The 22,853-nt window shown below is 46.8% G+C and overlaps 1 protein-coding gene across 3 annotated transcripts in view; it reads right to left on the bottom strand.

Annotated features, from left to right (window-relative positions):
* Positions 1–22,853, bottom strand: part of KIAA0556 (KIAA0556 ortholog) — a 180,539-nt gene that overhangs the window by 84,128 nt on the left and 73,558 nt on the right. For all 3 annotated transcript variants that reach the window (XM_032430729.1, XM_032430728.1, XM_032430727.1), the window contains one exon: positions 4,889–5,156. In XM_032430729.1, coding sequence (XP_032286620.1) covers positions 4,889–5,156 — 268 coding nt within the window. The remainder of the gene's footprint in view (positions 1–4,888; positions 5,157–22,853) is intronic.

The following is a 22,853-nucleotide window of genomic DNA, read 5'->3' on the forward strand; positions in this document are numbered from 1 at the left end:
CAAATGGTTTTTAAGCAGTTACATAACCGAATGTGCATGGAAAAACATGTAACCGGCCCATTGAACCCTTGACTTCATGGACAGTATTGCTTAGAACAATCTTAGAATTATTAAAGAAAAGAAAGAGAAAGGAAGGGCAGTGGGGAGAGAAACTGAGAGAGAGGGAGAAAAAAAAAAGAAAGGTGTTTGTTTAAACAACAGCTAAGAAATAGCACAGGAGGTTTGTGGAGGTGGCAAAAAAACAGTGACTTCAGAAGGTTTGCAAATGGCTCAAGCACAGGGAAAATGGCGCCAGGGCTCTGGCCAGCACAGGTTTAAGAGCAGGAGGGGGACATGCTCAGGACCGCCAGGCCGAAGAGCAGCCCTGTTGGCAGCGAGGCTGGGGTGGCTAAGCAGAATGGACTCTGCAGGCGGGGAGAACGGTGAAGGTCACTGCGTGCAGACCTCCTGGCCCGGCAAGGCAGCAACCCCGGGAGCCACCTGTTGGGAGAGCAATGGGAAAGGACTTCCAGCAGAGCAATCCTGGGGGCCTCTGGGGGGCCCAGAGGAGAGGGAGTCCCAGAATCCAGGGCTCTGTGGGATTCTTGGGAGCTCAGGACGGAGGCTGGGGGCTTGTGTGGGGCCAGACTTGCACCAACCTCTCCACCATCCCCTCTTGGCTTTACAAAGGACGTGCGTGTGTTTCTCTATATACTTCCTGAAGCAGCTGCTCCCTGGCTGGCCTGAAATGCAGGACCCAAGGGATGACACCCAGGACCCGCTATGTCCAATGGGACAAGACAGAGAATGGAGGGGGGCAAATGACCACAAGACTGGCTCCCTACGTGCTGAAAATCTGCTGCTGCTACTAAGAGTGACAACCAGCACCGACGGGGTTTGACCTCCGGAGTGCTCCGGCGCTGGCTCAGGTCCCTGGCCCACCCTGTCTCAGTCACCTCCCCAGCCATCCCAGGGGGCAGGTGGGAGGCTGAATAATGGCCCGCCCAAAGACGGCCTACCACAAAGTCACAAGGCAGGGGGGAATCCCCAGTGCTCATCAGCTAACCTTAAACCAGGGAGATTATCTTGGATTATCCCAGTGGATCCAGTGTAATCCACAAAGGTCCTTAAAAGTGGAAGAGGGTCAGAGTTTCAGTTTGGGATGATGAGGAAGTTTTGGAGATGGATTATTGTGACGGTTACACAGTGCCGCGACTGTACTTAGTAACACCAAGCAGCACTCTTAAACAACGGTGAAAATGGTAAAACACAGCAGGTGTACTTTACCGAAATAAAACACACCCACGCATGCGCAGAGGGAAGAGGGAGGCAGAAGGAGGGCCAGAGGGAGAGGGGACTCTGGGAGAAAGGCGCAGAGAGGCCCAAGGTTGCTGGCTCTGAAGGTGGAGGGAGGGGCCGTGAGCCAAGGAATGGGGAAACCTCTAGAAGCTGGAAAAGGTGAGAGAAATTTTCCCCTAGAGCCTCCAGAAGGATCACAGCCCTGCTGACACTCTGAGTTTAGCCCAGTGAGCCTCGCATCCCACCTCTGGCCTGCAGAACCATAAGATAATAAATGTATGCTGTTTTAAGTCACCGAGTTAGTCATCATTTGTTACAGCAGCAACAGAAAACTAATACATACTATTATAGAGTAGGGCTCTGAGTTTCAAGCTGTTTGTCTGAAGTCCCAGAGTTGAGATTTGACCAGGCCCACCTGGCCTGGAGCCCTGCCCTGAACCACCTTCTCCCCATCTACCTCCCCCTCCTCTGCATAAGATGGCCCTCCTTGTTTGCAAGTCTACACAAGGATATTTTCTAGGGCACCAAAGGATCCAGACCCTTGCTGCTAGCCTAGAACCCTTGAGTCTTCATGGAAAGTGGCCTGGGATCACCTACCAGCCTCATCATGTACCACACTCCCCACATGCTCACTTGGCTCCAGCCACACTGGCCCTTTCCCTGTCCCTACCTACACCAAGCTCGCTCCCTCTTCGAGCCCTTTGCGCTTGCTACTCCCTGCCCCTGGGATGCTGTTCCCACAGCTGCTTCTTCTTCATTCCTGTCCCAGCTTCACCATCAGCTCCTGAGAAGGCTTCTCTGACCACTCTAGCTCACAGGGTCCTTCTCTGACCCCCGTCCCCCAAACAGTGTCCTGTTTTATAGTCTTCACGATATTTAAGACTCTTGGGGGTACCATTCTCTCCTCCTCCCTGAATTCCTTTTTTTGAGCAAGCAAGCGAGTGATCGAGAGAGACAGAGAGAGAGAGAGAGAGAGCATGCACATGAGCGGTGGGGGGGGAGGGGCAGGGGGAAGGGAGAGAATTTTAAGCAGGCTCCACACCCAGCATGGAGCCTGACTTGGAGTTCGATCTCACGACCCTGAGATCATGACCTGAGCTGAAATCAAGAGTCAGATGTTTAACCCACTGAGCCACCCAGGCGCCCCTCCTTGCATTACCTTCTGCCCTTCTTTGTGTCACTCACGCACTGGCCCTCACTCACAGGGAGGACACAGGGGATGGGACGAGAGGTGGGGAGGTTGGGGAGGCTGGTGGCAGGAAGCCATCAAAGCGCAACCCAGCCACTCCCCTCCCTCCTCCGGCGGGGTTGCCCTCAGGGCACAAGGCCATCTGCCACCACACTGATGCCATCAGTGGCCCAGCTCGGCCAGCATCTGGGGCCAGGGGTCTGCCTAGTTCAGAGGGGCAGCACCGAGTAGCCAGCAAGCTGGCTCTTCTCAGTTGGAAAGGCGAACATTTGCTCTCCTATCAGATTCCCAAGCCCATCTCTCATTTGTTTCAATTAGGAGGGAAGACAGAGTGGGGTGGTGTTACTTACTGGTTCCTAAAGCCCAGCCACTGCTTTGTAACTTGATCTGGTTTATGTACTCAGCCTAGTGATTAAGGGCCCAGGCTCTGGGCTCAGACTCCTGGCAAATTCAATCCCACTCTGCCCCTCCCTGCTGTGTGACCTTGGGCAAGTTATCTGCCCTCTCTGTTCCCTGGGGTCCCCAGCTATGAAGCAAGGACGTTTGACAGGGCTTGCCTTGGCGTTGTGGTAAGGATTATAGATGCTAAGCCCTCGGAGTAGCGCTTGGTACATGTTAGTAAGAATTCAGTAAATGTTGGCAATTGTTATTATTTATTTATTATTATTTATTCAGCACGGTTCTGGGCCGTGGCAGAGCTCACAGGCCAGAGGGGGAGCAAGACAACCGGAATCCATGGCAAGACCAGTGCCATGATGATGCTCTGGGTGCAGAGGAGGTACCGACCCACCTGGCTGAGCTGGGGGGGCAAAGGAGGCTTCTTGCAGGAAGCCGCCCCTAAGCTGAGTCTTGAGGGGAAAGCAGGGAGCCAGGTTTCAGGGTTCAGAGTGGAGAGGAGAGGAGATGTGGGCACCTGGACAGAGGGAAGAGCCCAAGCGAAGGTCTGAAGGCGAGAGAACACAGCGCGAGCACGTCTGAGGGACAAATGTTCTCTTCTCTGGGGGCATTGACCACCAGGTGTGCAGTTTCCAGGGCTGCCTGTTATTATATCCCGCCCCACCCCCTTTCCCCCAAATTTGTATGTTCAAGTCTAATCCCCAGTACCTCAGAATGTGACTGTATTTGGAGACAGGGTCTCTAAAGAGGTAATTAGGGTAAAAGGAGTCAATTAGGGTGGGCACGAATCCAGTCTGCCAGGTGTCCTTGTGAGAAGAGGAGATTAGGACACACAGACCCACACAGATGGAAGACACCCAGGGACAAGCCATGGAGAGAGGCCCAAGAAGAAAACAACCTGCTAACACCCCAACCTTGGACTTGCAGCCTCTGGAACTAGAAGGAAATACATTTCCGTTGCTGTTGAAGCTCCCCCCTAGTCTGTGGTACTTTGTTACACAGCCTGAGCAGACTAATACACTCAGCCTGATTTCAGACATTCCCTCATTTCTCTTCCCTTGGGCTCATTCAAGCTTCCCAGCTGGTTGGCCTCGATATTTGGTTCAGAAAGTATGGCACATGCCTCTTTGAGGAGGATGTGCTTGGAACGGAGAGGGAAGGGCAGGCAGAGACCAAGCCAAGTCGGGACTGGGCATGGGGACTGTGGCAGGTTGGCCCCTCCCTGCCCCTCCTCAATTGCTTTCTTTACTCTCCTTTCCAGGGTCTTTTCTGGAAAACCTCCTCTAGCGGACAGCTGCTATTTCTGCCTGCCCAGCACGCTTTCCTCCTTCTTCAGATTCACCTCGATTTTTCCTTTGGAAACTACTATCAGTCCACGTGGTTTGGGCGGCAATAACCACACTCAGAGCCTTATGGGCTGGACCATGTCAATCAGAGCCACAGTGACAAGTTCTGAGATGTGACCCAGTGTGGGTTCAAGAGCCAGGCCTGGGACCTTTGCTGGAGCTTTGAGGAAGAAAAATCCACTTTCTGATGGAGGCATAAAGCCAGTGTCTCAATTCTGTGTCTGTACGTGGAGAGCCCACCTGTGAATGGGTCTTGTACCAATGTCTTGTACCAAGACAAAGGAAGGCAGAGATGAGGGAGAAGGGAAGGAGAAGGGAAGGGGGAAGGAGGGGAGGGGAGAGTCCTTGACAGCTCCTCAGTTATCCAAGCCAATGTAGTCCCTTTTGCTTAAGCCAGATGTATTAGCCAGTTGGCATGCAGATCCTGCTACACATCCTACAAGGCACGGGATAGACCCCCCAAACCATCCACCAGACACCTACCATCTGAAATTTCTGGGTCATCTGTAGGTCTTTGGAAGCCTTGGCTTCTCACAATCAGCAGAGACCTGACATATCTCCCTGGCCTGTGGGACGGTCTCCCCAAAGCTGAACCCCAAGCACTGCTAGAAATTCAAGTCCTGTTCTTAGACCCAGACACACCAAAGGCAAAGACATGCCCACATAAGACAGAACTCACTCTTGGAAGCTGGGTTAAATTCCAGCACCACGAGGGGGTCTGGGCCCTGGGAAGGGTGCGCTTTCATCTCCTGGTCCTCGGGAACATCCTTCTGCACGGAGTCCCCACTGCAAAGAGGGGGGTCCTCTCTGGGGTGGCCCACCGGCACCTGCTCCTCGGGCTCGGGCTCAGAGAGTACCTCTTCTTCGATAGAGTCATACTCATCACTGGAACAATCTCTTTGTTTCCTCTGTAGATTTACACTAAGTTCCAGGCTTTTTCTTAGCTCCTGCCAAAAGTCAGGAAGAGAAGCAAAAAATGAAATATGTTACTTTGAGAAAAACTCCTCTGAAAATAGATCATTAGAACCAAGGAACTATTCCTGGCAAACGAACATTTACCAAGATCACCTCGACACATGGGGTTGTCATCGCTTTGAAGACGAGAAAACAAAGACAGGGACAAAGAAGCAACTCTCTAGCAGAGCGGTATTTATAGTATGAACTGTGGCCACACAACTGGGATGTCACAGTGAGTGTGTGTGTTTGTGCGCGTCTGTGTGTTACAGATGTTTTGGTCTGGGGGCTCGTTTAAACAGATCATGGGGTCCCACCACCCAGAGTTTCTGATTCAGGGGGTCCTGGACAAGGCTTGACAATGCGCACTTCTAATAAGGTGATGTTAATGCTGCTGGTCCAGGGACCCCACTCTGAATATGAAATCCCAAAGGCCTCCAAATGCCCTTGAAATTCCAGATGGTACAATGTCTGGCAGATAGTTGTGGGGGGAAGCTGTCCTATGTATTGAAGGATGTTTAGAAGCACCTGAGATGTCATAAGATTTAGCACTTAACCATAGCTGCTTGATAATTTTTTTTCAATCTGTGTTTCATCTCCATGAGATAGATTTACAATCTGAAGGACAGGCATTAAGATCTACACTTGGAGTGACCAGAAAATTAATCACTGAAGCCAGGACACTTTTGAAAGGGAAAATGGGCACTAGTCTGTTTACCCTGGGACAAGAAAATGCCAACTGGACTATCTGGGCAAGCCCGTGTGTTTGGTCAGCCTAGCTATACTTCCCCCACAGCTCGTGCTGCCTTACACAGCTCTGAGAAAATGAGAAGCAATCAATATCACTTGCTTGATATTGGTGGTTGACCAGTAAACTTAACAGTTGCCATGCTGTCCGTGTCCTAACCCCTGGACCTTGTGAATCAGTGACAGCTCATGAAGAGCGGAGAGGCACTACAATACAAATTGTCCTAGAAAAGACCTGATGGTAGAAATATGGATACCATAGGTGTTGGCCTGTGGGGGCTCAGGAAACAAGGAACATGTTATGGAAACTAGAGAGGGGATCCCATGATATAGTGGCAGGAGCTTAGCTGGGCTGTGCCTACGGTTCTGTGACAAATGGAACTTGGAACTGAGATCTGATGATTTGGGAAACCCTCAGCCGATCCAGTCGCAAAAGATGCTAACAAGCGGAGATTTGCGCTCAGAAGAGCGTGCTCTGGAGAGAAACCTGAGGCGTGGCTGGACAACTTTTGCTAGTACTTGAGAAGGATCCAAAGTTTAGAGAATTCAAACACATGGAGGGTTCTCTGAAGACACTAGACCTGGGACTCATGGATCCTCTTCGACATCGCAGCAGACGCCAGGCACAGAGATAAGATTATCCAGGAAAGATCCGAGAAGGAACCTCTTGTCTAATGGAGGGAATCCAAGAGGTGTACATAGGAGACCACATGATTTTTGAGGATGTCAAAAGTTGCCTGCTTGCACCAGAAAGGAGAGAGGAAGGACAAAATAAAAGAAGGCTGTTGTCCTCCCCAAATTCTACACTCAGGAAGCAGGATGGTACTCGGCTGCGATCACGTGCCACCCTCCATGAGAGAGGAAGGATGGCTCCAAGGGTGGGGCCGTGGGCCCAGAGGGCGGAGCCCTGCCACAGAGGATTACTCCAAGGCCTTGAAACCCAATGGGGTTTGCCCAGTTGGGATTTCAAAACTGCTTGGGTTTGGTGTCTCCCTTTTCCTTTAATTTTGTCCCTGATGTAATGGGAATGTCTGTCACAGTGACCCTGGGCCTGACCCACCATTGTACTTGGGAGCAGATAACTTGTCTTCTAGTTTCACGAGCCCGCAGATGGAGAGGCTTTTGCTCTCAGAGGAGTTCTACCTGGAGTCCTACCCAGACCTAATTCAGATGATGCAGATGATAAGATTTGGAAGTTTTGAGCAGGTGAGATACAGATGATATTCTGGACTTAATACCGTAACGGGTTGAGATATAGGGAAGCTTGGGATGGAATAGATGTGTTTTATATGTGGGATGGACATGGATCTTTGGGAGCGGAGGGCAGATTGCTGTTGGTGGAATGAATGGCCCCCAAAGATATCCACATTCTAAACCCTAGGACCTATGAATGTTACTGTACGTGCCAAAGGGTCTTTGCGGATGTGATTAAGGATCTTCAGATGGGAGAGATTAGCTTGGATTATCCAAGAGGGCCTAATGTGATCACCAGGGTCCTTGTAAGAGGGAGGCAGGAAGACGGGAGTCAGAGAGAGAAGATATAAAACCGGAAGCAGAGGTCAGGGAGGAGAAGAGATGCTACACTGCTGGCTTTGAAGGAGGAAAGAGCCACAAGCCAAGGAATGACAGCAGCTTCTAGAAGGTGGAAAAGAAAAGATGGATTCTCCTTTGGAGCCTTCCTAAGGAACACAGGGCTGCTGACATCTTGATTTTAGACGAGTGGAACTGAACTTGGCTTTCCTTCTTTCTTTCTTTTTAAGATTTTATTTATTTATTTGTCAGAGAGAGAGAGAGAGAGAGCACAAGCAGAGGGAGAAGCAGGCTCTCCACGGAGCAGGGAGCCCGATGCGGGGCTCGATCCCAGGACCCCGGGATCATGACCCGAGCCGAAGACAGTCGCTTCACTGACTGGGCCACCCGGGCGCCCCTGAACTTGGATTTCTGACCTCCAGAACTGTTAGAGAAGCCACTAAGTTGTAGGTTGTCACAGCAGCAAGGGGACACTGTCTTTTCCAGCTCTTTCCCTCCCACCCTGCCTATGCCAAGTATCAGTGACACTGACCGAGTGAACAGAACGCTGCTGGGCACATGGGAGCTGCATGCCAAGTATCTGCCGAATGATGAAACTGTGCCAGGGATCAGGTGGTGGCTGGAAGCAGGGGGGGACAGCACCCACGTGCCTTGGAGGTGGCGGCATCATTGGGGTGACCCCTTTGCAAGTTACTTAAGTCCTCTGATCTGTCTTTGGCACCCAAAAAAATGGGCTAACACACCCCTGCCTGACGGAATTGTTTTATTAAAGTAGTGCTCTGACCTGGGATGAGTTCGCCCCCCAGGGGACATTTGGCAATGACTTGGAGATGCTTTTGGTTACCACTAGCTGGGCGATTCCTTGCTGGGAGACTGTGGTCACTGTCCAGGAAATCCCGCTCAGTCTCAGGGCGCATGGTCATCCCTGCTGATGTCTACAGCAGAGTGGAGCCACCAACGACAGAGTGGATGCTTGACCCCATGGTCACCTGAGCAGACTCCCTCCAGCCTCTTTGTCCCCTCTGCCACGTTGCAACCCCACAGTTTCAGTGACTGGAGTTTTGGGGTCCCCCCCAGATTGGAGTGCCTACAGCTTTTGAGCTGGTCTGACTTGTCATCGTGATGAAGTGTCAGAATAGTGACAGGTGACCCTCGGCCACTGCTCCCTACTCCTTCTAGGTTGTCCACGCATAAAAGAAAACTCCTTTGCATTCCGTGATGGTCCAACCGTTGGGGGAGGAGGTGATGAGGTGATGGCTGCCATCACTAATTTATTCAGGCACGCAGGCGTGCTAAGGGCTGGGGTAATGGTGGGCAGTGAGATGGCGAAGCCTCAGATAATCGGGGCATAAAGAAAAAGAAACGGGCATTTCTGCTGTGGCCAGGACTGTGAAGGAAAGAGCCAGCCTGGATGATGCACAGAGGGTGAGTGGGCTGAGAAGCCCCTGTTGGAAGCCGGTCAGGGAAAGCTAGCTGATGAACAACCACCCGATGAGTGTCCGGGGCACGAGCATGTCAGGCAGGAGGAACAGCAGAGGCAAAGGCCAGGAGGCAGCCACGGCAGGAGGGCAGTGTGCACCAGAGTAGGGAGGGCGGGAGCAGGGAGGGGTCACAGCAGGGCTTTAGAGGCCCCGAGGCAGAGTCTGGATTTTGGTTTGTGTGGCCACAAGAGGCCCCTGAAGGGTGCTAAGCAAAGGCACACTGTTATGTGACTTGTGGTTTGAAAGGGCGCTATGGCTCTGGGATCCCGAGTGAATTTCGAGAGGCAGGGCCAGGGTGGAGACAGGGCACGGGGGTGCAGCTATAGCGGGGGGGGGGGGGGGGGGGGGGGGCAGCAGAAGGGGGGACAGGGGGTGCCTCTGGAGATGCATCTGGGAGGCAGTGATGACGAATGACTGACTAGAAATGAACAGTGTATACACTCTTTGACCAAGTCCCTCTGAGAATTTGTCCTTCAGTCTTAATATATGCAGATCGCTGAGGGATCACTGAAAATCGAGAATGTTCCAAATGTGCAACAAGAAGAGGTGGGTTAAATGCTCACTGAGCAGGCATCGACGGAGCCTCAAGGGGCCCTCATGGAGAAAACGAGGTAGATCTTGTGCACTTACTCAGAAAGGTAGCGGGATACACATTTAAGCAAAACAAGCCAGTCGAAGAATGTACACGTAGAATAAGTCCAATTTAAAAAATTAGTCTCTGTGCATGTATGCAGATATCCACATGAAAAGTCTGGAAAAATAGTTACCAACTATTAACAGTGTTCTCTCCGGGGGTTGCACGATGAGAACTTTCTTTTCTCCATTGTTTTACTTATTATTTTTTTAATGAGAAGCATGTTTCCAATTTTATAATTAGGAAAAATGATACATTTACATTTTTGTTTAAATCCTGTCCCTGACTCCTGCAAATAAGTAAATTCCCCACAGGAGTGGGAAGGACAGTGGGGTGCAGGGGCCCGGACAGCTAGCTATCTGAAAAGTAACTGATCTCCGTCCCTGGGACTCATCTCATCCCCCCAGAAGGATGACTCAGAAAGCAGCAAGCAGCCACACCCCACACTGAGTCTGTCTGACTTTGTGTATCCAGTCAAGTGGTCCAGACTTACAAATAACAGGGCACTAATTCTAATGGGAAGAAACTCAGGGAATCCAGCAGCCCTGAGACCTTCTCCAGAAAAAAGCTCCCAGAACAAAATCTATGCAATGAAGGGTGAGGTCAAAATAAAGAGCACAGACTTGGAGAAGCTATGGTAAAAGGTCTGATGGTAAACGCAGAAGCCACTTAGAGACCAAATAAATACAAGACAATTGTGCACACTTGGGTTACAGGCCGGAATGCCATGTTCTCCACCGAAGCCCTTAGTTTAGCTAACAAAAGCCAGAAGAGGGCAGGCAGCGTGGGTACACCCCGGCCTCATTTTCCATTTCCATTCAAATCCATCTTCGGTGGAAACACAGTGTTGAAACACGGCAACTCTGACCTTGTAATTTTTTTCCCATAATTTATTAAACCGATGAGATATTTTTAAAAACTCTTATGATAAAAAAAAAAATCTGAATTTCAATAATTCCTCCTGTTTCCATTTGCTTTTGCTTCTGTTACGTTAACGCAAATTTCAAAGCCATAATTGTATTGACAAAACACACATGAAAAAGAAGCCTAGATTCTGCACGACTGGTATCTTCTTTAAAAAGGACAATAATACATTTGCTCACGCTGGCTGAGCAAACTTTAGGAACCTATGCTCTTATAATTCCTATGTGATCTAAAACCATCTGTTCCTGGGGCAAAGGGGAGATGGAGGAAGGAGCCACATTCTCTTGAGGAAGAAGTTCAAAACCTTTCCATCTGGAAGGATGAGGACCTTGGACTGGTCGCTTTGGAAGCCAACCTACCCATGCTTCAAAGGGATACCATGCAGGGGGATCTACTGGTTGCTCTGAAGCTGTCATCCAGAAATTTCTCTGTGAAAACTAACTTTAGAGCTTTGCTTTACAACCTGGTCATATGTGCTTTCAGTGTTCAGTGTTTAAAATGTTAAGTTCTGGGACGCCTGGGTGGCTCAGTCGGTTAAGCGTCTGCCTTCAGCTCAGGTCATGATCCCAGGGTCCTGGGATGGAGCCCCGCATTATCGGGCTCCTTGCTCAGCAGGGAGCCTGCTTCTCCCTCTCCTGCTCCTGCGGCTTGTGCTCTTTCTCTCTCTCTAACAAATAAATAAATCAAATCTTCTAAAAAAATAAAATAAAATGTTAGGCTCATGCCCTTGCAACAGAAAGCCTTCTGCTCAGAGGCCAGGCAGGTGGAGAACAAATCAGCCCCCCTCGCTGGAGAGCCAGGGAGGAGGTGGAGGGAGGAACAGACGCTCGGACCACCTGCTAAAAGGCAGCAGGGGTTTGAGGGTCAGCTGATTAGTGCCTTACAGGCCTGATCTGTCTCCTGCTGGGCTAGGGAGAGACGGAACTGGGGGCCATGAAAACACGAAATGTTTGCAATAATAGTAACAATATCACATCCACAATAGCACCAGCTACCAATTACAAAGCTTCGCTACAATGGGGCACCGAGCTTAGTAACCTCTCCACCCATCTTATCTCAATGCAGCCTCCCACCATCCCGGTGGGTGTCCTTGTCTTATAGGCTCAGGGCACCTAAGGACACGCACAAGGTCATGCAGCTAGCAACGGCAGAGCCAGTTTGGACGAATGACTGACTCCAAAGTCCAGGCTCCTCACCACGTGCCCGTGTTTATTCCCTGCCTGGCGCCAATGCGTCGGAAGCAAGTGGGCGCTAGAGTGGGACAAAAGTCAAGCGCTCGGTGACTGTCCATCGGTTTGCATGGGATTGATGAAAGCTGCCTGTAAGAGCTTTTGACATAAAGCTGCCTTGAGGCCAGTAAACGTGCTAATGAGTGTGTGCTAAGTGTTAGTGGAAGAAGCATGAAACCTCTGACTACACTCAGAAAGGGCAACGGCTGGGTCTAAGTTCTGCGCCTGTGTTCTGGGCCTGACTCCAGGCGCCCTGGGTCCTCAAGCAAGTCTCTGGGCCAAAGACGCCCCCCGCCCTGCCCTCCACCCCCCTCTAATGTGCCCTGGAGACCTGACAAGGTTGCTGAAGGGCTGCAATGAGGTAATAGTTATGAATCAGTGTTCCCTGATTGCTTTCACAGAACATTTCAGATTCAGATGACAGCATATGCTTCTTTATGTCACAGATCCTACTGATTTTGCCTAAGAGAAGATCAGATGTTTTGACCACGAAGCCACAACGGAGACTCTGACAGTCCTCAAGAGGAAGCAGCGATCTCTGGGGTGGAGGTCACTGACCTGCAGCCAGCCCCCCTGCTCCCCAGTAAGACCCCCAACAAAATCTCTCATTTGGTTGGAAATCTTATAAAATTGGGGTTTGGAATGCACCGTTGGTTGAAATAATTCCCTCTCACTCCTATTGCCTTCCATGAGCCATTTTGCACATCTATATTAATTTGCCTGGTCCAGAAAGGATTTTTACCCTGCATTGAGGGGTTAATTGACTAATTTGTTTTTTCTTTTCATTTGCTCATTTATTCAACCAATATTTGTTGTTGAGTGTGTTTGTCCCGAGAAGTAGGTCTGACTGCTATTAGGGATAGAGGAATGAACCAGGCAGACAGAGTGTCTGTTCTCATGGAATTTCTAATATGGCAACAAAGATGGCCATTCTAGTAGAAATGACAAGTGCAACAGGCTTCAAGAACCCAAACCTAGGGCTTGTCCATGCCTCAGACCTGGTGGCTCCTGGATCACAAACTTCCCAGAATAAAGCGACTTGAGCCCTAACGTTAGGTCCACGCTGTGTATTTTTGAAGTCACGTTCCCCTCCACCAATTCTGATAGAAGTATGGCTAGGAAAATCTGAGTCATACATTATGTGCTTCAAATACATGTGTGATATTGTTAGTTTTTGATACTTTCCTATTGCCCCATTCACCCTTGCATTGTCTTGTACTAATTTTCATTCAAAGCTAAATTTATTTATTAAGTACCTTGGCAGCTCAGTCTCAAACGTCCATCGTCATGAAGAAAAAAAAATTTATCCTTGTCTTAGGGAGTGGAGTGAAGTCAGAGGAGGGCAGGGGCCCTGGAAGCATAAGGCCCTGGGGGCTGCCTGCCCACTTCCGTGGCCTGTGAGGCCCTTGGCAAGCATCTCGGCATCAGCGTGCCTCTCGTGCCTCACCTGAGCCTGCCCAGAGCAGGGGCTGGCTGTGGGAAACTGGATAGGGATGAGGGGATAAGCAACAAATAATGCCACCAGCCAACTAGAAATTTTGAGGAACGCCTGAAAGACAGAGAGCAGAGATCCCATCTATGAATAACTAAAAGCAAAGGAAACTTCAGACCCAAACATGGGCAGTAACATTTTCCACAGAAGGAGTGGTACGTAGTTGAGGAGTCCAAAGTCAAGATGGAGAGAGAGGAAGCCCTGGGGCATTCACTGTGAAGCTGCTTTTAGAGCTGCTGGCCCCTCCCCAGTGTATTAAGTGTAGAGGTGCTCACTCACAGGCCCAGACGGTGGGTGCTGGGGCAGAAAGGCAGGGCAATGCCCCAGGACGTCACCGTCCACAAGGTAGGCAGAAGCTCCCATACCTAAGGTATACAGCATGTTGTACCCCAACTGCACAATCACCAGGGTCATGTTACATCAAACAGAATGGGCAGAGGGCGTGGGATTGTCAAATACAAAGATGAGCACACAACCAAGAATGAGAACATCTGGGGAAAATCAACACCCTGAAAGATAGGCTCCAAATTTAATCAGCAAAAGAACTAATACCCAATAAAAGAGAGTTAATAGAACAAATAGAGGAAGACTTTAGAATACAGAAAATTAATATCCCTGGAGAGATTAAAGAGGACATTTCATCCATGAAAAAGAAACAACTAGATATCCCCAAAGTTTTAATTTTATTGACATTTTAAAAAGATAAACTAAATAGCAGAAACAGATAAAAGATGTGCTAGAAAATCAAATCAAAACAATTTTTTTTAAAAAAGATTTTATTTATTTATTTGACAGAGACACAGTGAGAGAGGGAACACAAGCAGGGGGAGTGGGAGAGGGAGAAGCAGGCTTCCTGCCTAGCAGGGAGCCCGATGCGGGGCTCAATCCCAGGACTCTGGGATCATGACCTGAGCTGAAGGCAGATGCTTAATGACTGAGCCACCCAGGCGTCCCAAATCAAAACGATTTTATAAGAACACAGTACAAAAAGACAAAAGTAAAGTGTGAAAGAAAAATTAAGAGACTTGAAAGGATAGATGTGGGCCAATGTTTGTGCAACAGAAACTCCAGAGAATAGAACAGACACAATGAAAGAGAATAATAATAATAATAATGGAAGATTTTCCAGTGCTAAAGAAGGACACAAACCTTCAAACTGAAAAGGTACACCTATAGCTTTAAATGGGACAGATATTAATACTGATCTATTCATATGGATAAAAGATCCAACCTATCAGAAAATATCTTGACTCTACATGCACACAGTAATAGTGATTTGAAATATATAAAGCAACAACAGAGAAATATAAGGGAAAATTGACAAGTTCAGAGAAATCAACCAGATTAAACAAAAATTAAGTAGGTTCTATGCAGTGGTTTGCTAATGAGCATAAAAATTTCCTGCCTTATTAAAAATGCAGATTCCAAACACTCCATTCACGACCCTACTACCCTCCCCCATCTAATTTTGTATCTTCGAGTGGGAAATTTCACATTTTTAATAAGCAGCCCAGGTGATTCTGATGTAGGTGGTCTGGGACTATATGTTAAGACTCACCAGGTTAAATAACTCAATGAATGGCTTTACTTAATAGATACATTGAGAACTTTGTATCAAAAGGAGAATAATTACTATTCTTTTGAAATACCATGGAGCAGTCATAAAAATAATCTGGTAGACCACAAAGCAAACCTCAAAAACTTCCAAAAACCAGAAACCAAACAAGCCATTCTCTGATCATAATGTAGTAAAATTAGAAATTAACAGAAAAGGACAGAAAAAAAAAAAGACAAAAAAGCTATTTACTTAGAACATTCGTAAAAACTCTCCTATATAAAGAGGGAAATCCCTCCCCTCCCCAATCACAAACCAATTAGAAATAAATGACAATGAAAACACTCCACACATAGCAAAATTTGTGGGATAAGGACAAAACAGCGTTTGTAGGAAAAGTTATAGCCTTAAAATTGCTATATTAGAAAACAAGACTGAAAATAGATGAATTAGCATTTAACTTAACACACCAGGCTGTAGGGCGCCTGGGTGGCTCAGTTGGTTAAGCGACTGCCTTCGGCTCAGGTCATGATCCTGGAGTCCCGGGATCAAGTCCCACATTGGGCTCCCTGCTCAGCAGGGAGTCTGCTTCTCCCTCTGACCCTCCCCCCTCTCATGCTCTCTGTATCTCATTCTCTCTCTCAAATAAATAAATAAAATCTTTAAAAAAAAAAAACAAAAAAACACACCAGGCTGTAATGTGGAGATGGGGAGAGAACCAAAGCAATAAATTAAACTATGAAGTTTAGGGAAAGAATCAAGAGAAAAGTAAAAATGAACTGAAATAGAAGCCAATAAATGAATGAGTGAATAAATAAGTAAACGATGAAATAAAGTATACGTGCTCAATAAAAGTAAAAGCTAGGCATGGTTTGGCTAGGTAGGCAGAGAGCTTTTCATATTTTACTCACCTATGAATTGTTTGACTCTTTTCTTTTTTTTTTTTTTTTAAGATTTTATTTATTTATTTGACAGAGAGAGACACAGCAAGAGAGGGAACACAAGCAGGGGGAGTGGGAGAGGGAGAAGCAGGCTTCCTGCGGACCAGGGAGCCCGATGTGGGGCTCGATCCCAGGACCCTGGGATCATGACCTGAGCCGAAGGCAGACGCTTAACCGACTGAGCCACCCAGGCGCCCCTGTTTGACTCTTTTCTAATGAGAAAGCACTCATATATTAGATGTCATATTAAATGATACAAAATCATGTAAAAATACCTAAGAAATCCTAAGTAGGCTATAACTGCAAGAAATAAATGGCATTATTTATTCAAGTAGTGACTCAGAGATCAGTTATTTTTTACTCTCATTAAGACTGAAAAAGATGTTTTCAGGGCGCCTGGGTGGCTCAGTCAGTTGGGTGTCTGCCTTCGGCTCAGGTCATGATCCCAGGGTCCTGGGATCGAGCCCCGCGTCGGGCTCCCTGCTCCACCTCAGGGAGCCTATTTCTCCCTCCCCCTCTGCTTGCTGCTTCCCCTGCTTGTGCCCGCTCTCTCTGTCAAATAAATGGATAAAATCTTAAAAAAAAAAAAAAAAAAGACGGAAAAAGATGCTTTAGTAACTCAGATACCATCCGGTGTCTTCACTAACAGAAACGCTCTATTGGGTGAAAGAATCACTACATCTCTTACTTCCGGACCTGCATTTCATGGGCAGTTAGTGCTTGTTCAGCATCATTCCACATGAATCATTCATGCTCGTCACTGAACTCCTGTACAGCCGGCCTTCTGCTGTCTGGCCCTAATGCCATCAGTCAGGCTGTCCTTTGGTCTGAGCTGTCTAGCTGGGCATCTCTGGGTGCATTCAGGGCACCTTGCCCCCCAATGGCTCTGGGTCCCAGAGGGGCTAACTCAAGTGTCCCTGGAAAGGAAAAAGACCTTTCCCCCCTCGTATCAGGAACAGACAAAGCTATCTAAACCAAAGTTGCAAGCTGGTGGTCTCAGGCCAAATCTGGCCAGCCATATATTTTGTTTGATCTATAGAAAATAGTAATCAATGTAAAAAAAATTGGAGAAACCAAACACAAAGAAACCCAGATACCTGGCTTCTCTTAAAATTAGAAAGCTTGGCATCACTGGGCCCCTGTTTCCACACAATGACAGCCAAGCTGTGTTGACAACACTGTTCCCTACACCCCCCACCACTCCCTGCCATGCCCTGATATCCAGGCCAAGGGCTCTTACCCGCTTGTCTCTCTCTATGTCACTTAAAATATTCAAATCAAAATAGAACAGGACTCCCAGGGAAGGTGGTAGAATAGGAGGATCCTAAGCCCATTTGTCCCACAGATACAAGTAGATAACACCTACATCAGTGTAAATAACCCAGAAAGTGACCTGAAGACTGGCAGAACAGACTCTCCACAGCTAAATGTAGAGAAGAGGCCACATTGAAGAAGGTAGGATGAGCACAGATGCAGTCAGGAGCTAAATGGACTTGTAGGACTGTCCACAGGAGGGACAGAGGGAGGGACATCACAGGTGTGGAGAGGGGAGAGAAACAGACCCTCACATGGGCACCCCAAGCAAGGGGAACCTGCATGAGGAAGACAAATTCCCATAACATTTGGCTTTGCAAACCAGAGGGGCTGAATCTCATGAGTTCTTATAATCAGTGAGGCTTAACACCTGGAACTTTAAAAACTCAGTGGCTTGGCTGTGGGAGATCCAAGAGAGTGAGAGGAAAGAGTCCTTCTCCTTAGAGAGACAGCCCAACAAACAGCCCTGTGGAGATACAGCTCAGAAGCAGCAGTTTGAAAAATGCCTGGGGCATAAGGGAGGGACGTTTGTTTGCTAGTCTCATAGTGTATGCCGGAGGGGCAGGGATCTTTAGTAGACTTCTCCCGGAACAAAGGAGCCGGCCTGTGCCATTTCCCTCGCTTGTACCCCAGCCTAGGCACACAGACACCTGTGGGGACCAGCACAGCACCAACACTTTCTATCTGGCTTGCTAACAGTGTGCCTGCCCCCAAGTTCTCTGGCGGACACACCCCCTCCAATATGCCCTTGGCTGGAGCCCATCCAAAGTGGTGCCCCAAGCCTGGCAGTGTGCAGGCAGCTGCATCAGGGGCCAGTACCACTAAAAGTGACTCTTGCCCTGGGGAGAGGAGAAGATAACTACATATACCAGTCTAACTGTGGCTCCAGCTGTGGGCTGGGGGCAGATATCTGGTCTGACTGCAGGCCCCGCCCACCAACAAAAGCTTCTCAGGGGACAACACAGGGAAAACACCCTATAGTTTGGTGCTACTGGATCTCTAGCAGTATGCCCGGTCTAGCATATATGCCTGGTCTGACTCGACTCAGACTGGCCCATTAACAACACAGGGACTAAACACTGCCTTAAACAGGCCAAGAGAGCTGCTGCAGATGACTGGACTGACAGGAATACTGGCTCAGCTACAACAGCTGGGCACATGCAACACACATAGGAGACACCCCTGAGGTTCTGGAAAACGGAACATTGACCGCAGGCCACCATAGGACCTCTTCTTCACAAGGCCACTAGTTTCAAGACCAGGAGATGGAGCTGACTTTCCTAACACATAGAAGGAGACACAGAGAGTTAGACAAAATGAGGAGACAGAAGAAGATGTCCCAAATGAAAGAATGGGACCTAAAGTAATATACCTGATAGAGAATTTAAAATCCTAAAGATATTTACTGGACTTAAGAGTGGAAGACTTCAGTGAGACTCAAAAAAGAGACAGAAAACATAAAAGTGAACTAATCAGACAGGAAGAATGCAATAACTTAAATGAAAAATACACTAAAAGGAATGAATAGTAGGCTAGAGGAAGGAGAACAGATCAGTGACCTGGATGTCAGAGTAATGGAAAGCAATCAAGTTGAAGAGGAGAGAGAAAAAATAGTAATAAAAAATGAAAATAGGGGCACCAGGGAGGCTAAGTTGGTTAAGCCGATGACTCTTGATTTCAGCTCAGGTCATGATCTCAGGGTCCTGGGATTGAGACCCACATCAGGCTCCATGCCTAGTCTTTTTTTTTTCTTTTTTTAAGATTTTATTTATTTATTCGACAGAGATAGTGAGAGCAGGAACACAAGCAGGGGGAGTGGGAGAGGTAGAAGCAGGCTTCCTGCGAGCAGGGAGCCTGACGCGGGGTTCGATCCCAGGACCCTGGGATCATGACCTGAGCCGAAGGCAGATGCTTAACGACTGAGCCACCCAGGCGCCCCTCCATGCCTAGTCTTAAGGAGGCTTAAGATCCTCTCTCCCCCCTCCCTCTGCCCCCCTCCACCCCCATTCGTGTGCACTCTCTCTTTTAAAAAAAAAAAAAAGGAAAAAGAAAATGAAAATAGATTAAGGGAACTCAGTGACACCATCAAGCATAATAACATTTGTATTATAGGGATCCCAGAACAAGAGAGAGAAAATTTATTTGAAGAAATAATAGCTGAAAACTTCTCGAGTCTGGGGAAGGAAACAGACATCCAGATCCAGGAGGCACAGAGAGCACCCAACAAAATCAACTCAGTGAGGTTCACATCAAGACATACAGTAATTAAAATAGCAAAAAGTAGTGATAAAGAGAGAATTTTAAAAGCAACAAGAGAAAATAGTCATATACAAGGGAAACCGCAAAAGGCTTTCAGTGGATTTCTCAGTAGAGACTTTAGTAGGGCTGGGAGTGGCAGGATATATTCAAAGTGCTCAACACAAAACAAAACAAAATCTGCAACCAAGAACACTCTATCCAGCAAGGCTACCATTCATAATAGAAGGAGAGATAAAGAGTTTCCTAAACAAAAGTTAAAGAAATTCATGACCACTAAGCCAGCCTTACGAAAAATGTTAAAGGGGACTCTTTGAGTGGAAAAGAAAGACCATAAGTAGGAGTCAGAAAAGTAGGAGCCACAAAAGCAGTAAAATTAAGTATATCTATAAAAATCAGTCAAGGGATTCACAAAATAAGAGAATGTAAAGTACACCATGTACCTAAAATGCTGGGGGGAGGAGAGGAGTAAAGAATGGGTTCAAACTTAAGCTGCCATCAACTTAATGATATAGACTGCTGTATGCATAAGATGTTACATACAAACCTAATGGTAACCACAAATTAAAAACCAGTAATAGATATGCAAAAAATGAAGAGAAAGGAATCCAAGTATATCACCAAAGAAAGCCTGCAAACAGTGAGAAAAGAGCAAGAGAAGAAAGGAACAGAGAACTACAAAAACAACCATAAAACTGGGGCGCCTGGGTGGCTCAGCAGGTTGAGCGGCTGACTCTTGAGTTCGGCTCAGGTCATGGTCTCAGGGTCCTGGGAGCAAGCTCCGCATCCAGCTCCCCAAAAAGCGGGGAGTCTGCTTGTCTCCCTCTCCCTCTGCCCTTCCCCCTGCTTGCTCTCTCCCTATTAAATAAATCTTTTTTTAAAAAACGAACAGCTTCTGCACAGCAAAGGAAACAATCAGCAAAACGAAAAGACAATGTACTGAAAGGGAGAAGATATCTGCAAGGGTTAGTATCCAAAATGTAAAGAACAGGGGCGCCTGGGTGGCTCAGTTGTTAAGTGTCTGCCTTTGGCTCAGGTCATGATCCCAGGGTGCTGGGATCGAACCCTGCGTTGGGACTCCCTGCTCCGCGGGAAGCCTGCTTCTCCCTCTCCCACTCCCCCTGCTTGTGTTCCCTCTCGCTGTCTCTCTCTCTCTGTCAAAATAAATAAATAAAACACTAAAAACAAAAAAAAACAAAATGTAAAGAACTTATACAACACCAAAAAAACCCAAATGATCCAATTAAAAAATGGGCAGAAGACATGGACAGACATTTCTCCAAAGAAGACTTCCAGATGGCCGACAGGCACATGAAAAGATGCTCAACATCACTCATCATCAGGGAAAGGTAAATCAAAACCACAATGAGATATCACCTCACACCTGTCAGAATGGCTAATATAAAAAACACAAGAAACAACAGGTGTTGGCGAAGATGTGGAGAAAAAGGAACCCTCGTGCACTAGGGAACACAAACTGGTACAACCAGGATGGAGGTTCCTCAAAAAACTAAAAATAGAATTATCATATGATCTAGTAATTCCACTATTGGGTATTTACCCAAAGAATATGAAAACACTCACTCAAAAAGATACATGCACCCCCATGTTTATTACAGCATTATTTATAATAGCCAAATTATGGAGGCAGCCCAAGTGTCCAATGATAGATGGCTAAAGATGTTGTGGCATACATACATACAATGGAATATTATTCAGCCATAAAAAGAATGAAATCCTGTGATTTGCAACAACATGGATGGAGCTAGAGAGTATTACGCTAAGTAAAATAAGTCAGCGAAAGACAAATACCATATGATTTCACTCATATGTGGAATTTAAGAAACAAAACAAAGAAGAAAAAAAAGAGAAACAAACCAAGAAGCTGACTCTTAACTATAGAGAAAAACAGCTGGTCACCAGAAGGGGGGTAAGTGGGGGGCACAGGTGATGGGGATTAAGAGTACATTTATCATGCTGAGCGCTGAGTCATGTACAGAATTGTTGAATCACCATATTGTACACCTGAAGCTGTTTTTACACTGCATTTAGCAATACTGGAATTAAAATAAAGTACAGCAGGAACAATGATGACCCCAGCACAACACGAGGCAGCCAACGAGACACATCTGTGAGCTGAAGCTGGCCCTCGCAGTCCGGGGTCCAGGACCTCCCCGCTGGCCACACCTACTTCTATTCATGACTGTATTTCTACTCTTATCTTGAAATCCAGCTTAATTTTTTCAAGTCATAACTAATAAATCCTCTCCTACATGCCCCTATTTTCTCTGAATTGTTTTTTTTCCAGTTTGAAACATATTTTTTTTTTATTATGTTATGTTAGTCACCATACAGTACATATTTTGAATGTGAGTAAAGTGAGAAAAATCAAATATGAAACATTCATATTCATTTTCTTTTTTTTTTAATTTTTTTAAAAGATTTTATTTATTTATTTGACAGAGACACAGTGAGAGAGGGAACACAAGCAGGGGGAGTGGGAGAGGGAGAAGCAGGCTTCCCATGGAGTGGGGAGCCCAATGCGACCTGAGCCGAAGGCAGTCGGTTAAGCATCTGCTTTCAGCTCAAGTTATGATCCCAGAGTCCTGGGATTGAGCCCCACGTCAGGCTCCCTGCTAAGTGGGGAGCCTGCTTCTCCCTCTCTGTCTGCCCCTCCCCACCCCGCTTGTGCTCTCTCTCTCTCACATGCACCCACTCTTTCTCTCTGTCAAATAAATAAATAAAATCTTTAAAAAGAGAAAGAAAGAAAATATTTCTAAAATATATTCGGACTTTCGTGTCTTCTTAAAACATAATTTAGTCTTTCCTTGATACTAATGGTCAATTTCTGGATAGAAATTGATCTGTAAGAGAGGAGATGCCATCAGGAGCTATTATGGTTTTGTGTCTTTCATTTATTATTTTAACTAATATCCTCTGTCATCTGAGTTTCTGGAAGGACAGGATATGGTTTTGAAGACAAGGGCGGTGCTTTCTCCCATCCCTTTCTGGCTTTTGTAAACCTCTTGGATTTTTGTTGTTGTTTTATTTTGCTTTTTACTTTACAGTTATCTTAATTTTGTATGATGAAGAAGAGATTTTAACTTTGAATTTTAAAATTCCTTTCTTTTATAGTCCCCAGATCTAACCCACAAAGTCCAAATTATCTCCAAAACTTCCCTTCCATATGAGGTAAATTGAAATCTTTAGGCCTTCTGATTCAGAATCACTGAGAATTCTTATGTTAAAAACTATGCTATCTCCTATATACAAATTCTATTAGCTTAAAAATGAGATTTAAAATATGTATTTCAAACAAATATCCTAAGTGATTCTTATGCATATCAAATTTTGAGATCCACAGCTCTTAAAACTGTGGTTCTCAAACATTGCTGCAAAATACAGTCATGTATTTTGGTGCTTAAAACAACAAGAACAACAACAAAAAACACCATGCCTGAACCCAAACCCAGGATCAGAATCTGAGCCTCTGGAAGGTAGGACCTGTGCATTTGTGTTTGCTTTATTTAGTTAGCTTTTACTTTTTACGTTGTGTTTACTGTAGATTTCGTATGCTATGTGTATGA

This window comes from Phoca vitulina, unplaced genomic scaffold (assembly GCF_004348235.1).
Source record: "Phoca vitulina isolate PV1807 unplaced genomic scaffold, GSC_HSeal_1.0 scaffold45, whole genome shotgun sequence".
NCBI lineage: Eukaryota > Metazoa > Chordata > Mammalia > Carnivora > Phocidae > Phoca > Phoca vitulina.